Raw genomic sequence first — 21,431 nt, 5'->3', positions numbered from 1 at the left:
GGAAAAAACATGTCTGGTTAGATCACCAAATATGTCGTTTGACACTCTGTCCATGTCTTCTCGGTGTGTGTTTTTAATATTGTAAAGTAAAAAATTAGCTTCAGTGAGTGCAGTATCTTGCGTAACGGCACGCCTCTTCCAACTCACGAGGAGTTTAAACATTTAATTCAGCCTACGACAGCATACAAACCATTTCCTCGCGACTCAGCCTCAACAGAGCCGAGGAAAACTGGGCGCAGCTGTCTGTTATTTTAGTGTAGCTCTTTGTTTCCTGATCGTATCCGACTCAGACTTTTGCATTTATGTAATTTCAGCATTTGATAGTTTCGCTGCTGCGTAATCGCAACCGGCCCCGGCCTCACGCCGCACTATACACACAACATGGGATTCCACGTGCAGAGGATGACTTGTTTATATAAAACGACGGACAGCCATCTGGACCAATGATATCGCACTGTTGCAATTCCGTCATGTTCTCCATGGAAACCCATAGTTTCCAGCCAATTGGGAAACGCTAAGGGCGGAGTCTGAATTGAGGTCGCGCGCCGAGCTCGCTGATTCGCTGGTTGGCCGGTGCCGGAGAGAGCCGGGGAGGAACCGTTCACTACTGTGTCAACCCGTCTGTGTGCCGTCTCTGTCTCATTGAGGAATACTGGGCGATCTAACTGAATGTTTTATTCACCGCTTTGCTTCTGCTCGACACCAAGGACGACCGGGAAGGCGATTTTTGCTTCGGCGGCTCAGGTGGGTCTCCTCAATTAGCACTTTATAGTTAAGTAAGAATATATAACCGAGCTAAAAAAAATAAGTTGCATAACGAAGTCCGATGTGCGCATGCGCGTCAATTCTACTTGCTCTACTTACTGTACTTTCATTAGCAAAAAAATACCTGTTTGAGGTTTTATTTTCACTCGTAGGGACAGAAAAGTGTCTATTTATGTGAAACGGACCCTCAGCGGCCGAGTGGCTGTTGTTTTGTAGCGGGTTTTGAAGGATATAGTGACTTTTACATAACTGTGTCAGTGTACCGTGCACTGGATTGCAGGTCAACGTGTGTGTGGATTTTGAATAGCAGGTCAATGGGAGTTAGATGGGGGAAGGGAGGTCCTTTCCCCGTACAGAAGTGTTTTTTATCGTATTTAACTTAATTTAACCTCAATCTTTTGAAAGTTTTTCTATGTATGTAATATAATAGGAATGGTTATATAATATTTGACGTTTAAAATGAGCTGTTAGTCAGTTGTCAAATTCTGTTGGAACTCAGAAAGCACTGGCATTATTGCGTTACCTCATTTTGGACATATATGAGAAAATGCTTTTATGTCACTGCGTTTCGTAAATAAATGTCAAATGTTATCGAGCAGACGTTATGTTGTTAAAGAAAACAAATAGTTGGTTTATTTCTGTCTGTTCATTGTCAAGGTCCTCCTTGAGGCCGAGTCTACACAAACACAGGGATACCTGTTTGCACCTGCTACACTGGAACGTTACCTGTGAATACTAGGTCGACTTAATAACCACATTAAAATGCTGTTACGTTCAGTATGAGCTGGACATAGATGCTCGACCTTTATTAGATAACCACAGCAGACCTTGATCTGATTCTGACTCCTAATTATGGCAAATGTGTCGCCTTTATAAGAGCACACACAAGAGAGCAGGGGAGCTTTCCTGTAACCCAGTGATTAACTCTTGGTAACAGTGTGGCAGGAATAAAGAAAGTTATTTGTATCACACTACTCCAACAACAGATGAGATGCCATTCTATTAGATATTGTTGTTATTATTATTAGAGTTTTCCTGTATTTCATTGCTCTTGTCAAGATTTGTATGTTAAATGTAATAACGTAGAATATATATGAAATGTAGTGGCAGGTTCGGTGACATGAATTACTGGAGTAGACCTGAACATGAAAATATTAAATACTAACTTCAGTAAATGTTACCTTTTGTAGTTATCCTATTCTCTTCAATCAACACTAGTGGCCTTAATGTTTTGCCCTGTGATGAAGCGGATTATATAAATGATTAGCAACAGTTTCTATCCTCCCTGTTTTGTATATAATTTCTATTCTTTCTCAAACACTGCTCATGTAATTTTTGGCTCAGATTTCATTCAGGAGTTGGTTACAAGTGTATGCATGTGGTTTTATGAAACAGGACTACCACTGCTTTGTGCTGCACTTTAGCCAAATCCATGTGACTGGAGCAGCGTTGTATAATGCAAGAGTCGGATCTGTGCTAGTGTGCTGGATGTATCAGCACTCTAGCTGGAGGCAGAGGGAGTTCAGTGACATTATGTCATTCTCTTGCTTTGTTTTGAGAGTGACATGTTTATCTGTGCGGATCTAAGAGAGTTTTGAAGATCTTGGAAGAAAGTTATAATTCAGAGCATGTATAGTCTTGGTCTATGAGTGACTGATATAAAGGAAAGGGTGTCTGGTAAGGTCCTATGTATATTGCATTTTTTTTTTTTAAGTTCGAGAGGGTTTAAAAATGATTAAATGTATATGGAATGTACAGTTGCTTATTGAAATATTTGTTTTGCATTACAGGAGTATTTGGAGTGTTAATTATTTCCATGATAATACAGTATACGCTGCATACCTTGATTTATATATTTGTGTTTGACAGTGGTTTCAACATATTAACCTGTTTTTTAAAAATGTTTTTGTAACTTTTTTTGTTGGTTGTTCAAGGCCTTAACATCCTGCTGCACACAGTTAATATTGTTTCTTGCAATAAGACTGAGTATTAATAAATAACTGCCTGCCTGATACATTGTTAACAACAATAACATTCTATTCTTGATATAATGAGCCTTTGTTATTAGTGACATGATTATAACCTGGTCTACCCTAATACTGTCTTCTAACATGTTTACACTCCTTGCTGTCTCCTGATTGGTCAATTGCAGCAGCCAATGGAAAGTCCCCTCTGCAGCTTGGCTGCTGCCTCAGTTATACTCGGGACTGGGTCATTTCCTAAGGTGGCAGTGGTTGTGTGGGTGGCTGGAAAGTCTGCAAGGATTCTGTAGATGTTTAAAAATGAAAACCTTTCTCTAAAACTATTAGACGTTATGTAAAACTGCTGCTTATGTAAAGAGTGAAGAATAGCATAGACAAGCTGCTGAAATTGCACTCTTATATAAATAGCTGCAACCTGATCTTGGATAGCAGAAAAAACAGTGAAACATTTTGGATTTGGCTTCAGTGCCTGTTGCCAGCATTTCCTATTACGACTTTTAGAGACAGTTTTAGCCCAAACTCCTGCTACTCAGGAGGAGGAGATGGCAGAGCTGATCAAATCTGCTGCTTTTGTATTTTCTGACATTTCATTCAGAGAACAAATAATATTCTACACCCCTGACTGCTTGTTTATAGTCCTGTTTAGTTGTGGTGTGCCACAACCAAGTGAAATAAATCCTTTTAATTTCCAATGTGGGTGGTTCGTGTTCTTATCATAGAGTTGGCAGAGGTTGTCTGGGGTGACTGATGTAATTACTGAATATGTTTTTATGATACAAGGTGATAGACACTTGTCGGACTGTGCATCGTTTTATGTCATTGGTGGATTCAGGGGCACATCACTGTGTTACATAAAATCGCAATTGTTTGATTTAGACTTAAATGAGCATGGACAGTGCATCAGCTCAACTGTTTATCAGCTGTTTGTGTGGGATCTGTATCCTTGGCATCATTTATAATGCTGTTATTTGTCATCTCTCCTCAGAGATTATTTTTCATTGTTTTTCCATTTTCTGACATTTTATAAACCAAACAACTTATCAAGAAAATGCAGTTACTTTAGTTGCAGCCCTGCTTTTGAACAATTTGAATAGTAAAAATGATTTCAAATCATTTTGTCTTGTCGGCATCCATATTAGTCCTGAAAGTTTGTGCGAGGTGAGGGTTTTTGTTTGTGTCATGTCCTCAACGCTGCGCTTTCATCTGAGCAGACTCACCTTTCATGTGAAAAAGCTCTTTTGAAAAATTGAACTGGATCACACTGGTCTGTGGCTGAAGTCCACTCTGAAAGGGCAAGCGGTGTCCTATTTACTGTGCAGACCATTTAAAGGATGGATGGCAGCAGCCCTTGGTGTTTGTGTATTCTTGTGTGTGTGTGCGTGCGTGTGTGTGTGTGTGTGCGCGCGCGTGTGTGCATGTGTGTGAGTCTGAGAACATCAACAGGATCACTTAACCTGTGAGGCTATGCCCTTTTGTTTATCATTGACTTTTATAAAAGCTGAGATTCAAAGCTACACTGGCTGATCAGATCAAAGTGTGGTGCTGTACGTTTGATGGATGGTTGCTTTTAATCTCCATTGATTTTGCTTCTTTTTTTAGGACCGTTTTTTTTACTATTGATCTGCTATCTATAGAAGTGCACTTTATTGTAGAGGGATTTTTTTTTAGTAATTTCAGCTGTGTTTTATTTTCCTCCTTCAGACTGCATCCCCACTACTGAGGCATCAACCCCATTTACATCCCTGTGCCATGCACTTCATGGCATTGCTATGTGGAAGATAACTTAGTGCCCCACCTTTAACTCTTTCGGCCTTCCCATGTCTGAGGGCAGTGATCCAAACAACTACCTGTACTCAACCCTGGAAGGTTGTGAACGGAACCGTGAAAGGGTCGGCTTCCAGATGGAGGAAGAGGAGCACTCTCCCTGTGGCTCCATTAGCCAACGTCACCGCATGGGCAGCGGTTACGACGAGGGTTGTGGTGGGCGGAACGGGGTCGAACTGGAACCCGAGCTAGGATTGGCCTCCGAGGGGAGCGACAGCAGCCATGAGAACCCGGCCTCGCTGGGCTCCCCGCACGACGACAGGAAGCGGCCACGCCCACCCTTACACGAAGATGTAGAGATGGGTGGCAGCGGCTCAAGTGGGAGTGGGACAGAATCCCATGGTAATGAGTCTCATGGCAATGAGTCCCACGGCAATGAATCTGTGGGCAGCTCCAATGGCAATGGCAAGGATTCCGCTCTCATGGAGTCTTCAGGGAGCAACAAGAGGTAAGGCCACATCAAATGCACTGAGTCGTATTTAATAAAGTTTCTTCCCACCACCATGGGGGAGCGGACCATCTAGGTCACGGAAGTAAGGTTCATTAAATGTAATGTGAGGGCCATTTTCTCCTGTATGAGTCATTTTTGGTCTGAGTCGCTGGAGGAGTCTAGCAGCGACTGTCTGAGACAGAAGTGGATATTTTATTTTCTAATTTTGAGAGAGGCTACAAAACTGTCAACATTGTCATGAAATTAATCAGTCATCTGGTTTAACATAAATAACACCATGCTAGTTCCTCAGAGATAATAATCCTATGATCTGATAAGAGTTGTTGGTTTTGGTAATTCTAAATAGCTTGGCCTTGTGTTTTGTTCATGAACAATATACAATAATCCAGGCTTTAAATAATAGCCCTCTCTACATCTATCCAACTCCCATTTTCATCTTGTCTGAAGAAAACAGCACACCTACTGGAGGCCAGCTGTTACATAACCAAGCTCTCCACCTCAATTACATCCATGAGGTGGAGAAAATAATGGATGCACTTGTAAACATGCAGTCTGGTATAATGCCAGCACTAACGTCAGGCTCCAGAGTTCAACACAAAGGCGAGGATAAAGTATTGTATGGGGATTGTGTCAGATTGTAGGTATGCTTCCATATTTCTTTGTACTCATGCGTGAAATGCTACACAAACATAACAGTCATCCTGTGTAGACCCTGCTGTACAACACTGAGCCAGTGTATTACTTTGTCAATGACTGATGATGTTTCGCACAGGAATGTGCTGAAAGAATGAGACCAGGGCCTCAACACACACCTGAGGAACTCGAAACACTTGGCACCCATTTTAATTTTGCAGCCATCAAACTGAAGCTAGTGGCCCACAACATCTTGTGTTTCAAGCTGTTTTTGCTGCTTTATTGAAATGTAGTGACCACATAATGTCTTGCTAATGTTGTAGCACACAGTGTGTCGAGAAGTTATTAAAAAAGAGACAGGATTTTTAAGGCCAATGCTGTCATTTCAGTTTTGAAATCTCATTATGATATATCAGCTGATATTAGAAAATGCTTAGCCTACTTTTATGTGTTCAAGGTTAGGATAACAAATAAAGAAAATTGTGTCACAAGTGTGTCAACCATCAAAACAGTTATGAGTGTGTTCACAAGCAGAGAAACTTGTTCAATCGTATTAAATGCAAAAATGTAATATTGATTCTCCTGAGCTCTCTCATTTGTCTGACACACATACAGGTGTCTTGCTTTGGGCTCGGTGGTTATTTTTAGAGTTTTGCTCAGGGGGTAAAAATTTGAGAGTTATAATTTGGCTTGTTATTCTTGTAATGCCTTTAACTACTACAATAGTCATATTTAGATATTGTCAGACTTAACAAATTCAACTAATACGAGCTGACGATTGTATTCTGCTGCTTCCCTTAACTCTTTCCTCTCGTCTTCTTTTACAAAGGCTGCTTTTGTTTACTGACTTTAAAGTGTCCTCCTTTGCTGCCTCACTGCATTATGAATTTTGTGTCTGTTACTCTCATGAGAGCACCAATACAATCTTAAGGCTATGTTTAAACAACAACAATAGAGGAGATTATCCTCTTCAGTGGTGCACTACCTGGCCCTTGAACTGTGCCATTGTTTGTTCCGTGTTAGCTACGGTCCATATCTGCACATTTTTATGCATACAGGGTACACAGATGGTATGTTTGTGGCGTTTGAGTCCTTGACTCACTTAACATGTTTAGTCTTACCTTTTGTTTTAGCGCTCTAACTGTTCTGTCACAATGCTTTGTTTTGTGGTCTTTCTGTACACCTTCAATGACATGACACCTTGTTTATGGTTACAGCTCAAACTCTCACAGCCCCTCACCGCCAAGCAGCTCCAACGCCTTCAGTCTGGTCAGCTCCGAGCAGGACAACCCTTCAACCAGTGGCTGCAGGTTAGTAAATATCCTGAATCAGATTAGATTCTATTTCCAACATGTTGGTAAGAAGTAAGACAGTCAGAAAAGTAATAAAAAACAAAACAAGAACTAGAATGGCACAATTGCACCACTTTGTACTCGCTCATTGATACAAGCCACCTAAATATGTTTGTGTAATCCTGCGGACAAACCAACCAAGAGACATGGGTAAAAACAAAATCTCTTTGGTGGAGTTAATAACCTATATTTTTTATAGCAAACTAACATAAAAAAAGTAATTCATGTTCGAAAAGGAGTAGGAAGAATTTAATACTTAACAAGTCCTACTTCTTAATTTTATCAAAAAACTTCTTGTCAATAAAAATTAATAAATTAAATATTCTGGTCTGCCCTAGTGCTCACCATAGAAACCAGAAACGTCTATTTTGTTTTCACCTGTGTCTGTTAGTTGGTTGGTAGGTTTGTCAGCTGGATTACACAAAAGCTACTGAACTTGAATGGAGGATGAGTCGAATTGTGAATCAGTGAATAATGCCTTAGCAGAGGTATGTGCTCTGCTGAGTGCCATTCTAGTTTTTAAATAGTTGTTTGAATTTCTTTAATGTTGTGCATGTTTTGATGTCCTCATTGTAGTTTTTCCTTAAATTGACTCATTTGAATGTAATACAATGACATTCTTTATCAGTCCGCACTACTTGTTTAACATAAATGTAAAAATTCCTCTCAAGTCATTTTGTCATTTGAAACAGCTTTTTTGCTTTTCTACATGATCTGACCTCTTGCCTCTCATAATTTGGTTTGAATCAAGATGCAACACTTAATCATTCAATACACTTTGACAGAAAATAATCCAACAAAGTAGATCACTTATTTATTCCTCCTTAGATGTAAAATGTTAAGCGATGGAAGATTTTACGAGCATGCAACAGTAGAACGTTCTGAAAAGTCAGATGAATCACCCACTGCAAATCAATCCCCTCATACCCCATTCCCTTATACACTGGTGACAGCCCCCCCTCCTTTTTCTGCTCTGCATGCCAGAAGCTGTACTTCCCAGATTGTGACAGTGCTGGTGAGACCTTGTCATTTTTTGATGCACGTGTATCTGTCTCATGTATGCTCTGCAGCAGTGAACAGTCAGCCAAAGCTAAGACACAGAAGGAGCTCTTCAAGACCCTAAAGGAGCTGAAAATGCACTTGCCGTCGGAAAAGAGGAGCAAGGGCAAGAGCAGCACCCTCAACACACTCAAATATGCACTGCGATGTGTGAAGCAGGTGAAAGGTAAGACTCGCTTCTTTAAGCACTCATGCATCTTCATACATTTATTCACATTGTTGTTTATTGTACGTTATTGCTGTTGACGGCTGTCGTATTGAAATAAACATTTTTCTTGGGTGATCTTGGACTCATGATATTCTCAAGTTTTGAGTTTGTGACATTACATTAAAAGTGATTACCAGAAGTATCTCTTAAAGATATGTGATAATACATGATTCTTAGAAAAGTGTCTTCTTCGCTGACTGTGTATTTTGTGTGAAGTGATGTGTGCACTGATCCACCTTCTCTTGTTCTGCAGCCAATGAGGAATACTACCAAATGCTGATGATTAATGACAGTCAGCCACCAGGGTTCGATGTATCCTCATACACCATTGAGGAAATCAACAGCATCACCTCTGAATACACCCTTAAAAACACTGTAAGTTACTCTGATCTTCACCTCACAGTAAATAAGGAACCTCTAAAAAGTCTATCACACAACTGCAGTTGCATAAAAGAAGATACATGTTCAGTATTTTGAAGTTCTTTTAAGAAAATGACATGTGACTGACTGATTTTAACTTTACCTGCAGGATATATTTGCTGTAGCTGTGTCCCTCGTCACAGGGAAGATTGTTTACATCTCAGACCAGGCGGCGTCCATCTTGAACTGCAAGCGGGAGGTGTTTAACAATGCCAAGTTTGTGGAGTTCTTGACACCTCAGGATGTCAGCGTGTTCTACAGCTTTACCACGCCCTACCGCCTGCCCTCATGGAGCATGTGCACTGGAGCAGGTACCAACTGTCCCCTTACTCGTACCTAAATGTAAAAATATCTCTTGGATACAACTGTGTATGAACCTCATCCAATGTTTTCAAAAAATGTAAATGAACAGATACTCATTTTAAACTGGGCCAACATGTGATTGGACATATAGGACGTGGGTGCTAGATTTCTGTCACCCACAAAGAGCACATGGAAAACCCACATGAAACACGACACCAACAACCTAATTTAATTTCCGTCACATGACCCACACACGCACACACATGCTTATACACGCATAGCACATATTTCATTAGCATGCTCAATCACACATTAACATGCACGCCTACTCACACACCTGCCACATATTTATTGAAGATATAATCACATGTAGGTGCACAGGGGTGCAATTGGATTATTTTTGAACAACCTGCATAAATCATAATGCAACATACTGCAATAAATCCTACATTTTTTTTTAGGCTTTAGTTATTTTGTTGTCTAAGAGACAGACTTCTCAGGTCCTGTCAGCAGTGTTTTGAATATGGATGACCAACAGATGTGCTGTTTGGAAGAAGTTAATTTGATGCATTTGGTGATATATTCATCCCACCTTCTCCCTGTCTCTTATTCAGAGTCATCTCCCACGGAGTGCATGCAGGAGAAATCCTTCTTTTGCCGCATCAGGTGAGTGACAGTGGCTGGTGGCTTCTCTGATCCATAGTTTCCTGCTCAAACAAGCTCTGAGTCAGCACAGGGTTGGTGTCTGAGAGGAGAGAGGAAGTTGGCAGCTATGAGCTTCTCAACTGTTTCTCCATCTAGTGGCCAGATGGAGAGTCACAGCTACAGTTTATGATCTTTGATCAGTCTATGAGCTTTAATTACGTAATTACTACATTAGAACATATAAACAATTAAAAGCAGTTACAGCTTTGAGGCGTTTACGTGTCAGACCATCAAAATTCAATACCAGTTAGTTTACTTCTTTGCCGCAGTGTACTGTGACATACAAAATATCGAGTTATGTAATTAATCCAATTTAAAAAAGTATGATGAGCTTAATTGTTCATAAACTTAATATCTTGCACAAAAATTGTGTTGGTTCCTATGAAAACTTGCACAAATTCAGGCAATTTTTTGTAAGCCTCTTAAAGTTACACTCTTATACTGTGAAACAGCATTTTAATGGTGCATGTGTATGATTATGTGTGTGTCGCAGTGGTAGTAAGGAGCGTGGCGGGGAACTCCAGTACTTTCCTTTCCGTATGACTCCATACCTGATGAAAGTCCAGGATGCTGAGCTGGCTGAGGAACAGTTCTGCTGCCTCCTGCTGGCTGAGAGGGTGCACTCTGGATACGAAGGTGAGGCCTGCTGCCTTCTCCACATGCTTTCACTGACATTAGTACTGTTCATTTTACTACATCGCCTCACTTAATCATAAAACACACACACAGTCTCTGGGTGTATTTAAGTTGTACAAACATTTAATAAAGCAGTTGGCTAAAAGCATGATACTGTGCATGTTTAATAATCACTATTTACTTTTTTTGTCTGACCAACCCAAATCATATTTTTTTCTTCTCTCTCCATAGCACCCAGAATTCCTCCTGACAAGCGTATCTTCACCACCACACACACACCTAACTGTGTGTTCCAGGATGTGGATGAGAGGTGAGGACATGTTGAAGCAGAAGTGCTGCAGGATTTGTTTTTTAATCTGTTGTTAACACATTGTTGATGTTGTTGTTTCTCCATCAGGGCTGTTCCTCTGCTGGGTTACCTCCCTCAGGACCTGATCGGGACCCCTGTGCTACTCAATCTGCACCCAAGTGACCGACCCTTGATGCTGGCAGTGCATCGCAAGAGTAAGAAGCCTTTCATGACTTGATTCTCTGATCAGCACATTATCCGTGCAAAAGTTATCTGGCATCAACAGTTTGTACAAGTAGCCACTCACTACTTAGCAGTTTAAGATTCTTTGAAGAGCCTGGTTGTGTTCTGTCACTGTGTATCACGTTTTCTTAAGAACTCAGTGTGACTGGTGCATTAAACTTTCGATGTTGCTCAGCTGTCTCTCACACACACTCTACCCTCTGTTGCCAACAGTTCTGCAGTATGCAGGGCAGCCGTTCGATCACTCCTCGATCCGTTTCTGTGCGAAAAACGGTGAGTTCATCACCATCGACACCAGCTGGTCCAGCTTTGTCAACCCCTGGAGCCGCAAGGTCTCCTTTGTCATCGGCAGGCACAAAGTCCGCATGTAAGTATACCTAATCTATTGCTTTAGTCAAGGATTTTTGCTGTCAGTGGAGATATGTCGGAATTTATTTGAGGAGACATGCTAGATGACAGTGGCATGTGTGTTTTTTCAGGGGTCCTGTGAATGAAGATGTTTTTGCAGCACCAGCTTTCCATGGAGGAAAGATCATGGATTCAGACATCCAGGAAATTAGTGAACAGATCCACAGGCTGCTACTCCAAGTATGTACACACAAACACACACACACTTGATGCCCCTACATGCTAAAATAAACACACATTTTAATTTTGTGTCTGTAACAACCATTTCTCTTTCCAGCCAATCCACAACATGGGCTCCAGTGGTTACGGTAGCCATGGCAGTAATGGTTCCCATGAGCAGCTGGTGAGCATCAGCTCATCCAGCGAGAGCAATGGTAACGTCACAACAGGGAAGACAGCGGAGGAGACGGGCAAGGCCAAACCTCCCAGGACGTTTCAGGAGATTTGTAAAGGGGTTCACATGCTGAAGAACCAGGACTCCCAGGTTGGCCTGCGCTCCCCTTCGCCTTCGCCCTCACCATCACCATCCAAGCCTGAGCAGAGAAAGACCACTGACAGTGAGTTCAGTTTAATATCACCAAACGGATAACATTGGTTGCCTTGACAGGGAACATATTTATTGTACGCATGGCTAACGGGATGAGACTCTAAACCCCTATATAAAAACAAACACAAGGTGAACAAAAAGATTGGAAACACAGATACACACCTGTCAGTGCAAATGATCACACTATTTTGCTGTCGCTTAACCTGCCAAAATGGGACAAAAAGAAGCCTTGTAATCCTCAAATTACCTTCAAAGGGTGAAATATACCCCTAATCGGCTGCAGGGCTATTTGCACATATTTAAATTAAGTAATATGCTACATTTGGCACAAAATTCCCTTTTCTTTGAAAATGAGCCTCATTCAGGGTCATAAAAAGTCTAAAATGCCATTTCCAAGGAATAACATTTTATAGCTTGTTTTCAATATGTATATTTATCTAAATAGGTAAAGTTTGCCTGAATTTAATCATTGCATGACCATGAGTTGTTTCCAGACATTTCCCCTCTTAACTCCTCATATGGTTTAATTTAAATAAATATCTGAGGTTCTGAGTGGTAAAATTCTGAAATATTTCTCAAACAAGCCAAGATTAGACTAAAGTCCCAGAAAAATAATACAAATTTGTGTAGCAGAACCTTCTGTCTTATTTTCTACCCCATTACTAATCCCAGCAGCTCTCAGATAACAGAATTAATGCAGTATTAATAGTGTAATGATAAATTATCTAATAATATTATGTCACAGGGCCAATTTTCTATGGACCAAGTTTTACTTTTGATACTTTTAGCTCATAATACTGTACTTTTACTTAAGTAGGATTTTGAATGCAGGACTTTTACCTGTTGTGGAGTACCTTTACATTGTTGCATTGCTACTTTGACTTGAGTAAAAGATTTTAATACTTCTTCCACCACTGGGTATTTGTGAGGGAGTTCCTACATGGCATGACCCTCATGAAGCTCACCAAAGTTTAATATATTTCATTTTTAGTTTTGTCAATTGTTTTGTTTATTGGTCAAACACTGATTTCTAATGGTTTCTTTCTAATAAACCTTGCATTGGGTTAGGCACTCAGTTCATTCTCTTGTGCTTTGTTCCCACCCGCCTATTTGAATTATGTTGTAGTGATAAGGAGCTACCACAAACTAAAAATGTTTGGTTGTGCTATCTTACAATCGATGTATAGTAAATATTAGTTAAAGTGTGTCGCTGATGTAACCTGTTAGAACTATAGCACTCAGCTATAAAACTTAATGTGTGTGTTTTGTGCTGTAATGTCATTAGCTGTTTTTTTTTGGCCTTTTTCATGGCTTGATTGGACAGGACAGCTCAGTCAGATGTCAGGAAATGGAATGAGAGAGGTTGACAGGTCAGATCTGAGCCGTGCTATGGCGAGGACACAACCTCTATACACAGGGCGCACGCCCTATCAACTGAGCTACTTTGGTGAACATGTGAGCTACAACTCTAAAGTGGCAATCACATTGATGCACATTCTCCTGAAGGAATAAAGAACTTAACGTCAAGATCAAAAATTCTGAAAAAAATAAAATGGGTACCCTATAAATTTGAAGAGAATATTAATCTTTTTCTGATCCCTTTCTCCCCAGCAGCAGTGGGAGCTCAGAAGAGTCCAGCGGTGCGGCTGAAGGACTTGGCGCCCCCCCTGCAGGTCAGAGACAGTGCTGCAGCCAGCATGGAGGACTTCCCCTGCAAAGACCAGACTGTCCACTCCTACCAGCAGATCAGCTGCCTCGACAGTGTCATCAGGTAAGGGGTGGTGTTTGTGTTGATGAATGATTTGGTTAAAAGATTACATGTGTATAGCCGGCACTTTCTTAATAAATCGATTTGTTTTTCTCAGGTACCTGGAGAGTTGTAACATTCCCATTACAGTGAAGAGGAAGTACCAATTCTCATCCAACACCACATCCTCCAACTCAGATGATGACAAGAAGGCCTCAGAGGATGGCGTGCAAGTGCCTCCAGATGGAAACCCAGGCATGTACACATCATACATCTGTGCACACGTACACATGTAACACACCATGTGAAATTGTAGATACACTCTTGATACTTAATCAAACTTTTGCCTAGAATCACCCTTTACAGTTTTCATTGTCATAGTAATTATTGCCTGCCTTCACTTGGGTTCAGCTGCTTTACTATTAGGAATTAGACTGTAATCATCTGTAGCTGGAGCTAACAGGGCTTTTCTCTCGCTCCCAATCCAGACCCTTTGATGCTAGAAGCCCAGCCAGGCCTTTCAAACATGAAAGCACCAAAGAAGCCTCCATCTGGAGCAGCTGCTGTGGTGGGAGGCCCCCTGGCACCCCTCACTCTGCCCAGCAAAGCTGAGAGTGTGGTGTCCATCACCTCACAGTGCAGCTACAGCAGCACCATCGTCCATGTTGGAGACAAGAAGCCGCAGCCAGAGTCTGGTGAGTGTTGTTCATTGTTTAATGGAAGTGATGTTGAACACTCAGGCACAGAAACAAACCAAGAGGAGTACGTGTATTGGTGTGTTACATCAGACTGTTAGATATTTAGTTCTGTTTGACTAATGCTTATGGCTCTGACTCCTTTGACAGAGATTATTGAGGATGTGGCAGAAAGCCCAGCACCCCCGGCTCTGCCTGTCAACGTGGTGTCTCCACCCAGCCAGGAGAAGGAGGCATACAAGCGTCTGGGACTGACCAAACAGGTGCTGGCTGCACACACCCAGAAAGAAGAGCAGGCCTTCCTCACCCGCTGCCGAGACCTCCTCAATGCCAGGACCTTCCAGAAGGACTGTTCGACATATCTGCACAAGCAGAGAGGGCCAGCCAATGCTGAAGGTACACAGTGTTTGATATTAACCACATGAGACGAAAATGGTTTTCATAATTCATTTGCTTTTGCTTTTATTTATGACTATTAATCTGATATAAGTCTTTGTGTACATGATATCAGTGAGCCAAGTTTGAGAGGTTGAAAAATAATCCTCTGACTCCTCCATGTGTCGTCTCAGGATCGTCTGGACCACGAGGTGCAGCCAAACAAGGCACCACCAGGCCCGAGACTACTGCCAAGAAGGGCATCCGCAACAGGAAGTCCAAGAAGCCACGGATGAAGCATCCGGAGTCGTCAGACAGCGCTGTGTCAAACCGCAAACCCCGGCCCCCTCTTCAGGGTCTCAACCAAACTTCGTGGTCGCCGTCAGAAGCATCTCAATCAGCTTTTAACGTCTCCTACCCAGCCATGGTGCCTGCCTACCCGCTGTACCCCCCAGCACCTGCTGCCCCAGCTCAGGCCCCCCTCCCTGACCCCTCCCTTTCTACAGGCTTTGGAGATGGGCAGAGCACCCAAGCCCCACCTACTGCCACTCCATATCCTGCACCCATTGTTACACCTGTGGTGGCCCTGGTGCTACCCAATTACCTATTCTCCCAAGTAGGACAGTTAGGTCAGATTGGGCAGCTTGGAGCTGCCCCAAGACCAACATTTTTCCCTGAGCAGACACAGACACAACCTGCATACTCTACTCAGCCGCCCTTTCAGCCCCCGCAGCCAGCCTACACCATACAAACACAACCCCCTTTCACCAGCCAACAGCCGTTTCCTGTGCAGACTGCCTTTGCCCCCCAGCAGCCATTCCAAACAGCTCAGACCCCCTACACTACCCAGCAGCCCTTCCAGGCCCCTCAGGCCCCCTATACCACCCAGCAGCCCTTCCAGGCCCCTCAGACCCCCTTTACCACCCAACAGCCATTCCAGGCCCCTCAGACCCCCTTTACCACCCAACAGCCCTTCCAGGCCCCTCAGACCCCCTTTACCACCCAGCAGCCTTTCCAGGCCCCTCAAACTGCCTACACTGCCCAGCAGCCCTTTGCTGCCCAGCCTTCTTTCTCAGTGCAGACTCAGTTTGTGGCCGCAGCCCCATATCCATCTCAGCCCTTCCCTTACAGTCTAGCCTCAGAGCCCCCCAAAGCCTTGGTCCGAGAGGGGGCAGCATCACGCTCCTCCACCCCAGCCTCTGGAGCAAGGGAGCCGGCAACATCACCACCACTGTTTGAGTCACGGTGCAGCTCGCCCCTTCAGCTCAATCTGCTGAGTATGGAGGAGGGACAGCGCTCAGTGGAACGGCTTGACAGCACAGCGCCCCCTGCTGGAGGCCAGGGCAACAGTACAGCAGCAGCATCAGGGGCAGCTGGAGCTGCAGGGGAGAAGAACAGAGGCATAGTCAAAAGTGAAAACCACCAACAGGTGAGAGACAGTGAACCAAGGGATGGAGAGAGATAGTATGATATTTCTTGTAACATGAGAAGTCTGTCTTATAAATGCTTAAATCATCCATATCCACACAAACAGTTCCATGTATTACCTTTCACAATGCCTCGATGAAGTGTGAGTTTATCACTGATGTTTTGCTACCTTGTGTTTCAGATGTCATGCAAGGAGTCTCCAGGAGACGGGGCTCACAGCGACGGTAACTCCTCATCCTGCGACCTGCTAGACATCTTGCTGCAGGAGCAGGAGGACTCCCACTCTGGCACCGGATCAGCCACCTCAGGCTCAATGGGCTCAGGATGTGGCTCCGGATCAGGCTCTGGATCGCGCTCAGGATCAGGCTCAGGCTGTCGTACTTCAGCTAGTGGAGCTTCTGGCAGCAGAGCAGGTCAGTAGAAGAAATATCCAGACAATACAAAAGTTATTTCAACCTCTGAGTAAATGATTGTACCATCATGCTATTTCATGATATTCCTAGTTTGTGATCGGTCCAACATTTTCCAAAACCAGTATGTATATTGGAGTCTATTTTTGACTGTTCTCTGTCTAAAATTGTGTATAGGGAGCAGCAACACCAGCAAATACTTCGGCAGTGTTGACTCCCTGGAACATGACCCCAAGGCCAAAGCCAAGACGAGAGGCGAAGGAAGCTCTGAAGGTGGTCAGTCGCAGGCCAAGGTCTCAAGCCAAGGGGATGGAGACCATTTCATCAAATATGTTCTCCAGGAGCCCCTCTGGCTGCTGATGGCCAATGCTGACGACAAGGTCATGATGACTTATCAGATGCCGTCCAGGTAAGATGCAGCAAGACAGAAAAAAATGAAGAACACCAAGTGTAAAACTCATTTAGATGTAATCCGTTGGTGTTTTTTGCTACAGAGACCTTCTGTGCCAATTTATTTGTGATTGATTACCTGGTTGTTTTTTATTTCCACACTTTCAGTAAAACCATTATGCAGTATGTATTAGCCTTACCTCTAAACTGTCCTGTGTGTGTTTCTTGACCCTCAGGGACATCCAGAAGGTTTTGCGGGAAGACAAGGAGAGGCTAAGACAGATGCAGAAGAGCCAGCCACACTTCTCCTCTGACCAACGACGAGAGCTACTGGATGAACACCCCTGGATGAGGAGGGGAGGTCTACCTGCTGCTATCAATGTTAAGGTCAGGACCACACACATGTTGTGTTTCTCAAACATCAGTTTGCATCAACACATACTCCTTCATAGTACTCACCCAGTGGAACATTTCTCATCCAGTTTGCTGAAACCAGGGATACATTTGGCATGAAAATGCTCAAAACTGAAAGTAATGACTCTTACATTAAACATCAGCAATTGACAAAGTCATTCTAAAGTTTCTTTCTTTGCCTTCCAATCCATACTTTTTTTAAGTAGTTCAAACTTAATGAGCACAGAACCAACTGTTGTGCCTTCAATTTAGTGTCAAGTGTCATAAACACAGCCTGGTCATCCCTGGCACACAAATTACAATTTGAAGTAACTATCATGGTGCTAACACCAGTTCAATGAGTGGATCAATACCAATCTCTTGTCTGTCAGCTAAATGAGAAGCTAGAACCAGCTGCTGGCTGACTAAGCTTAGCATAGAGATTGGTTAAAAAAAATGGGTAACAAAAGAAATCTGCTTACAACAACCTATATAGCTCCTTATTATATTTTTCTTGTGTAATTGGTACAAAAACAGAAGAATTTGCTGGCCTTTTTTTCGGCTGTGACTTCCTGTAGACTTGATGTCATTATGAGGTTGCCAGGAAATACCATAGGCTCCAGGAAGTCACCCCACAACCAGAGTTCTTCTGCTAAGCTAAGCTAACTGGGTGCTGCTTGTAATAAGCTTCAGATATTCAGGCTCAATTAATTAAAATATATAGTTATTTCATGGAAAATAATCAAATGTAATTAGAATTAATATTGACTTTGTGTATGTTTTAGGAGTGTGTGTACTGCGAAGATGCAGCAGCACCCATCGAGGAGGACCTGCCAGACATGGACATGGGTGAGCTGGGAGTGGAGCTGCGTCAGGAGGGCCAGAACGTTCAGAGCCAATCAGAGGAGTCTCAGCCTCAAGCAGACACTGGCTCCTGAACACACACACTGCCAGCAGGGGGATATGCTCTACCAGACATGGACCCTCGAGACATATACACATACAAACACACAATGTGGATGTGGGACAAACACACACAACATGAACTCATCAGAACTCTGTGTTGCCATTGTGGTGAATATGAGGATGTGTGCCACTCCTGTGAACATCATGTGTTCTGTGTGTTGTGTGGAGGACTGCTGCTGAATTGCAGTTCTTGTCGCTCCCCCGCAGGGGGCAGCAATGCATTATGAGGGTCTCTGTATGCATGACCCTTATATAGTACATTTGACAGGTAACACATACACACACACTCTAAACAGATCTGGACCCAGCCTGTGTGGTTTGGTAACCTTTGGCCTCCCACATATAGTTCTATTTATTTGTTTCCCATCTGCTGTGTCAGGGCAGAGCTTTACAACAACATGAGCAGTTATTATTCTTAAAAAGACAATTGTAATAGTTGATGGACATCTTATAAATATATATGATTATATATGTATTTATATAGTGGCACAATAATTGTCAGTAAAGAGTTAAAAGATGTTATTAACAAAGAGTCCGGTATAACTGTTACAATCCTCTGCTGCCAGACATTATGTTAGTGTTGTTTTGCTCCATGGTCCCATTCAAGTCCTTTAAACCCCAGGACTCCCTTTATTTTCCCAGTTGGAACAATGTAGAATAGTTGTGGTGCTTATTGGATGATGTAGTCCAGGTCAAAGGGCAGGGACTCCCACTTTAGTAACATGGATGTGTCTTTATCTCCTCATGTCATGAGTATGTTAAATACCCAGGCATACAGCAGTGGTATAACCTGACTCAGCAGCCGACAGAAAAAACAGTGACAATCTGATACATAGTGCAGGATATTCATTGAATCAAGTATCCTATTTATTTTTACAAGATATTGTATCTAGAATAGACTTTTTTAAGCTTAAGCCAAATCCATTCAGCTGAAAGACAGTACTTATATATGAAAAATGTACATGCATTGACAAATAACTCCACAGGATGTTTAAAGTCACTTGACTCTGAGAGTTAAAAGCTGGAGCTAGCTTGTCCGTTACACAGATCAACCTCCGAGTGTTGTGAGGAGTGGGGTGAGAAGCTGCTGAAAATGTTTTTCTTTTGTCAAACAGTCAACATCAGAAAATCGGTGCACAAAAAGCAGAGATTGAAAAGATAGAGGTTACACAAACAAACTATATCTGTGGGATTAGCATTTGATTTTCACATCCAATTTGTATCTTTAAATGAGACTTTTTTTTTCTTTTTAAGAGAGATATATCCATTTATATTGCAGAAAATTGCTAAAATTGTTAACTAATATTCCTTTTCTGTCCTTATGGTGCAGCTCAACCACAAAATGTAATTTTTAGAACAAACCAGTGCAATGTTAGGCATTCGGACGTTATGCAAAATGATATTGTCTCCTTTCAGGGACATTTCCTTTGCTCATATTTTCACACCATCTATTTGTACAGATCCCTGAGTATTTTAAAGGCTTTTGGTCAAAGAGTTTTGTGATACTATGTTCTGAACAGAGGTCGATATCCAACATCAGCACTGAAACATATATGGAATGATAATGGTGGGTAAACAGCATTACAATTGTAGCAAATATGGGGACCATGTTGCCTAAGTGTTGTGGGTTACACAGGAAATGGCAACATTCATGTATTAGCAACCATGCCAGCCTCTCGTCATCTAACATGAAGTATTAAGTAAACTGTGATCCACACTGGGTCCATGCAGTCAAGGTAAATAGGATGTGAACTGGGAACAACTCTGGTCCCATAGCAGAGAAACTCTTGGGCTCGTGAATGTAACACAGACTGGACCAAGAGCATCTCACTGGCTTAGTTCTCAAAAGTTTCTTTTTATTCTTTTCATTTCTTGTTCACTTGTCAGATTTTTTTTTATTGTTCTATTTTTCTATTGTATTCTCTTGTATATTTTATTTTATTTGCTTGACGAAAGTAAGAGTTTTTGAGTGTCGCTAGGGACGGACCCTACCTCTAATAAATCCCAGGTCGTGTTACTGTACGCAGAACATAGCATGTATATACACATGTGGGCATAGCGCAATGGACAGAGTGGTCAGATACTTAAATGATTCTGGTGAGTGATGGGTTTGTACAGAGAGTCTGTCTCTGGACTGACAGAGGTTTGTGGACTCCTTCTGTCTCTATGAATGAACGAATGAATGAATGAATGCACACGGGGCAGTCACCCGTCACCACCTTTAGCAACTACGGTCTATTTCTCGGTCTTTTGTCTCTTTTCTGTGCAAAATATCTTGAAGGGGGGCCTCCAACACTCACCTGTGTTTAAACCATTAAGAATGCAAGAAATGTTATTTATTCATTTGGAAACTGAAATGTGGAAATAAGCTGCTCTGAATGCTGAGAGTAAGCCAGGGAATCGTGCTGCAGTAGTGTTTAAGCCTTACCTTTCTTATGGAGAGAAACCATTTATAAATGAATTACACACTGGTGGGTCGTTGGAAGCACCCTTGCCTGTAAATGCGTACACACGGTACTGGCACATGATGCTGTGTACAGTCTTGTAAATTTGTTTCATTGCCACCGTCTGTGGTATGTTAAACTAGCACAGTTCTGTGCAATTTTGTAGGTAAGCTGTGTTTGAGACATGGAAACAATGTTGTAATAAAATGACAGAAATATAACCTGTGTGACTCAGGTGACTTGTTTTTCTGCTCGTTGCTCAACATTTTAAGGTTGCATATTGTTGGTTGGAAGAGGAAGGAATAATGATGGGCTGATAAATGAACACAACTTAATGAATTAAATGAAGCCATTCCCAGAGGGGTTGCTAATTTGTGGCTATTGGTAAGAAGAGTAGATAAATGAATAAATGGGGCCGCAAAGAACAATTACTTACACTATAGATGTGATATTTAGATATTAGATTTGATACACTATAGTTGATTTTTTGACCAATGAATTAATTAATGGTCTAGCCTACTTGGATTATAAAATCTACAAAAAAACTGTAAAATGACAATCACAATAAGATGTCTGTATGTGCCTTGTTTGCAAACAGCAGTTCAAAGAATTTGCCATAATGTAAAACCTAGACAAAACAGCATATCTCACATTTAAGAAGCATCACAAGCTTCCATGGGAATAAGAATAGGAAGGAACTGGAATTTTGTCACATTTCATCATGTGCATTGCTAATATGAGAGGATTAGTTCAGTCAA

The 21,431-nt window shown here is 42.1% G+C and overlaps 1 protein-coding gene across 2 annotated transcripts; it reads left to right on the top strand.

The window, feature by feature from the left end:
• The first annotated feature begins 652 nt into the window (after positions 1-652).
• Positions 653-20,894, top strand: LOC141007871 (period circadian protein homolog 2-like). 2 transcript variants are annotated; one of them, XM_073480185.1, is made up of 22 exons: positions 653-744; positions 4,449-5,019; positions 6,873-6,965; positions 8,078-8,232; positions 8,528-8,649; positions 8,804-9,005; positions 9,612-9,663; positions 10,196-10,338; positions 10,570-10,648; positions 10,736-10,842; positions 11,084-11,237; positions 11,350-11,458; positions 11,556-11,835; positions 13,440-13,596; positions 13,691-13,827; positions 14,061-14,267; positions 14,418-14,663; positions 14,837-16,071; positions 16,252-16,483; positions 16,658-16,889; positions 17,107-17,257; positions 18,049-20,894. In XM_073480185.1, the coding sequence occupies exons 2-22, from the start codon at positions 4,565-4,567 to the stop codon at positions 18,199-18,201; spliced, it is 4,701 nt and encodes a 1,566-aa protein (XP_073336286.1). In that variant the 5' UTR covers positions 653-744; positions 4,449-4,564; the 3' UTR covers positions 18,202-20,894. The 2 variants fall into 2 exon arrangements, with proteins under 2 accessions (XP_073336286.1, XP_073336285.1); XM_073480184.1 differs by having other exon boundaries at positions 13,437-13,596.
• The last annotated feature ends 537 nt before the right edge of the window (positions 20,895-21,431 follow it).

This window comes from Pagrus major, chromosome 2, assembly GCF_040436345.1.
Source record: "Pagrus major chromosome 2, Pma_NU_1.0".
In the NCBI taxonomy this organism is placed as follows: Eukaryota; Metazoa; Chordata; class Actinopteri; order Spariformes; family Sparidae; genus Pagrus; species Pagrus major.
This window is presented reverse-complemented; position numbering and strand designations above follow the sequence as displayed.

Excerpts from the sequence above, each read along its gene's own strand:
- LOC141007871 (XM_073480184.1), top strand. The coding sequence starts at position 4,565 with ATGTCTGAGGGCAGTGATCCAAACAACTACCTGTACTCAACCCTGGAA. Across the intron at positions 11,459-11,555 it reads TCCACAGGCTGCTACTCCAA|CCAATCCACAACATGGGCTC; the intron begins GTATGTACACAC and ends TTCTCTTTCCAG. Across the intron at positions 14,268-14,417 it reads GAAGCCGCAGCCAGAGTCTG|AGATTATTGAGGATGTGGCA; the intron begins GTGAGTGTTGTT and ends CTCCTTTGACAG.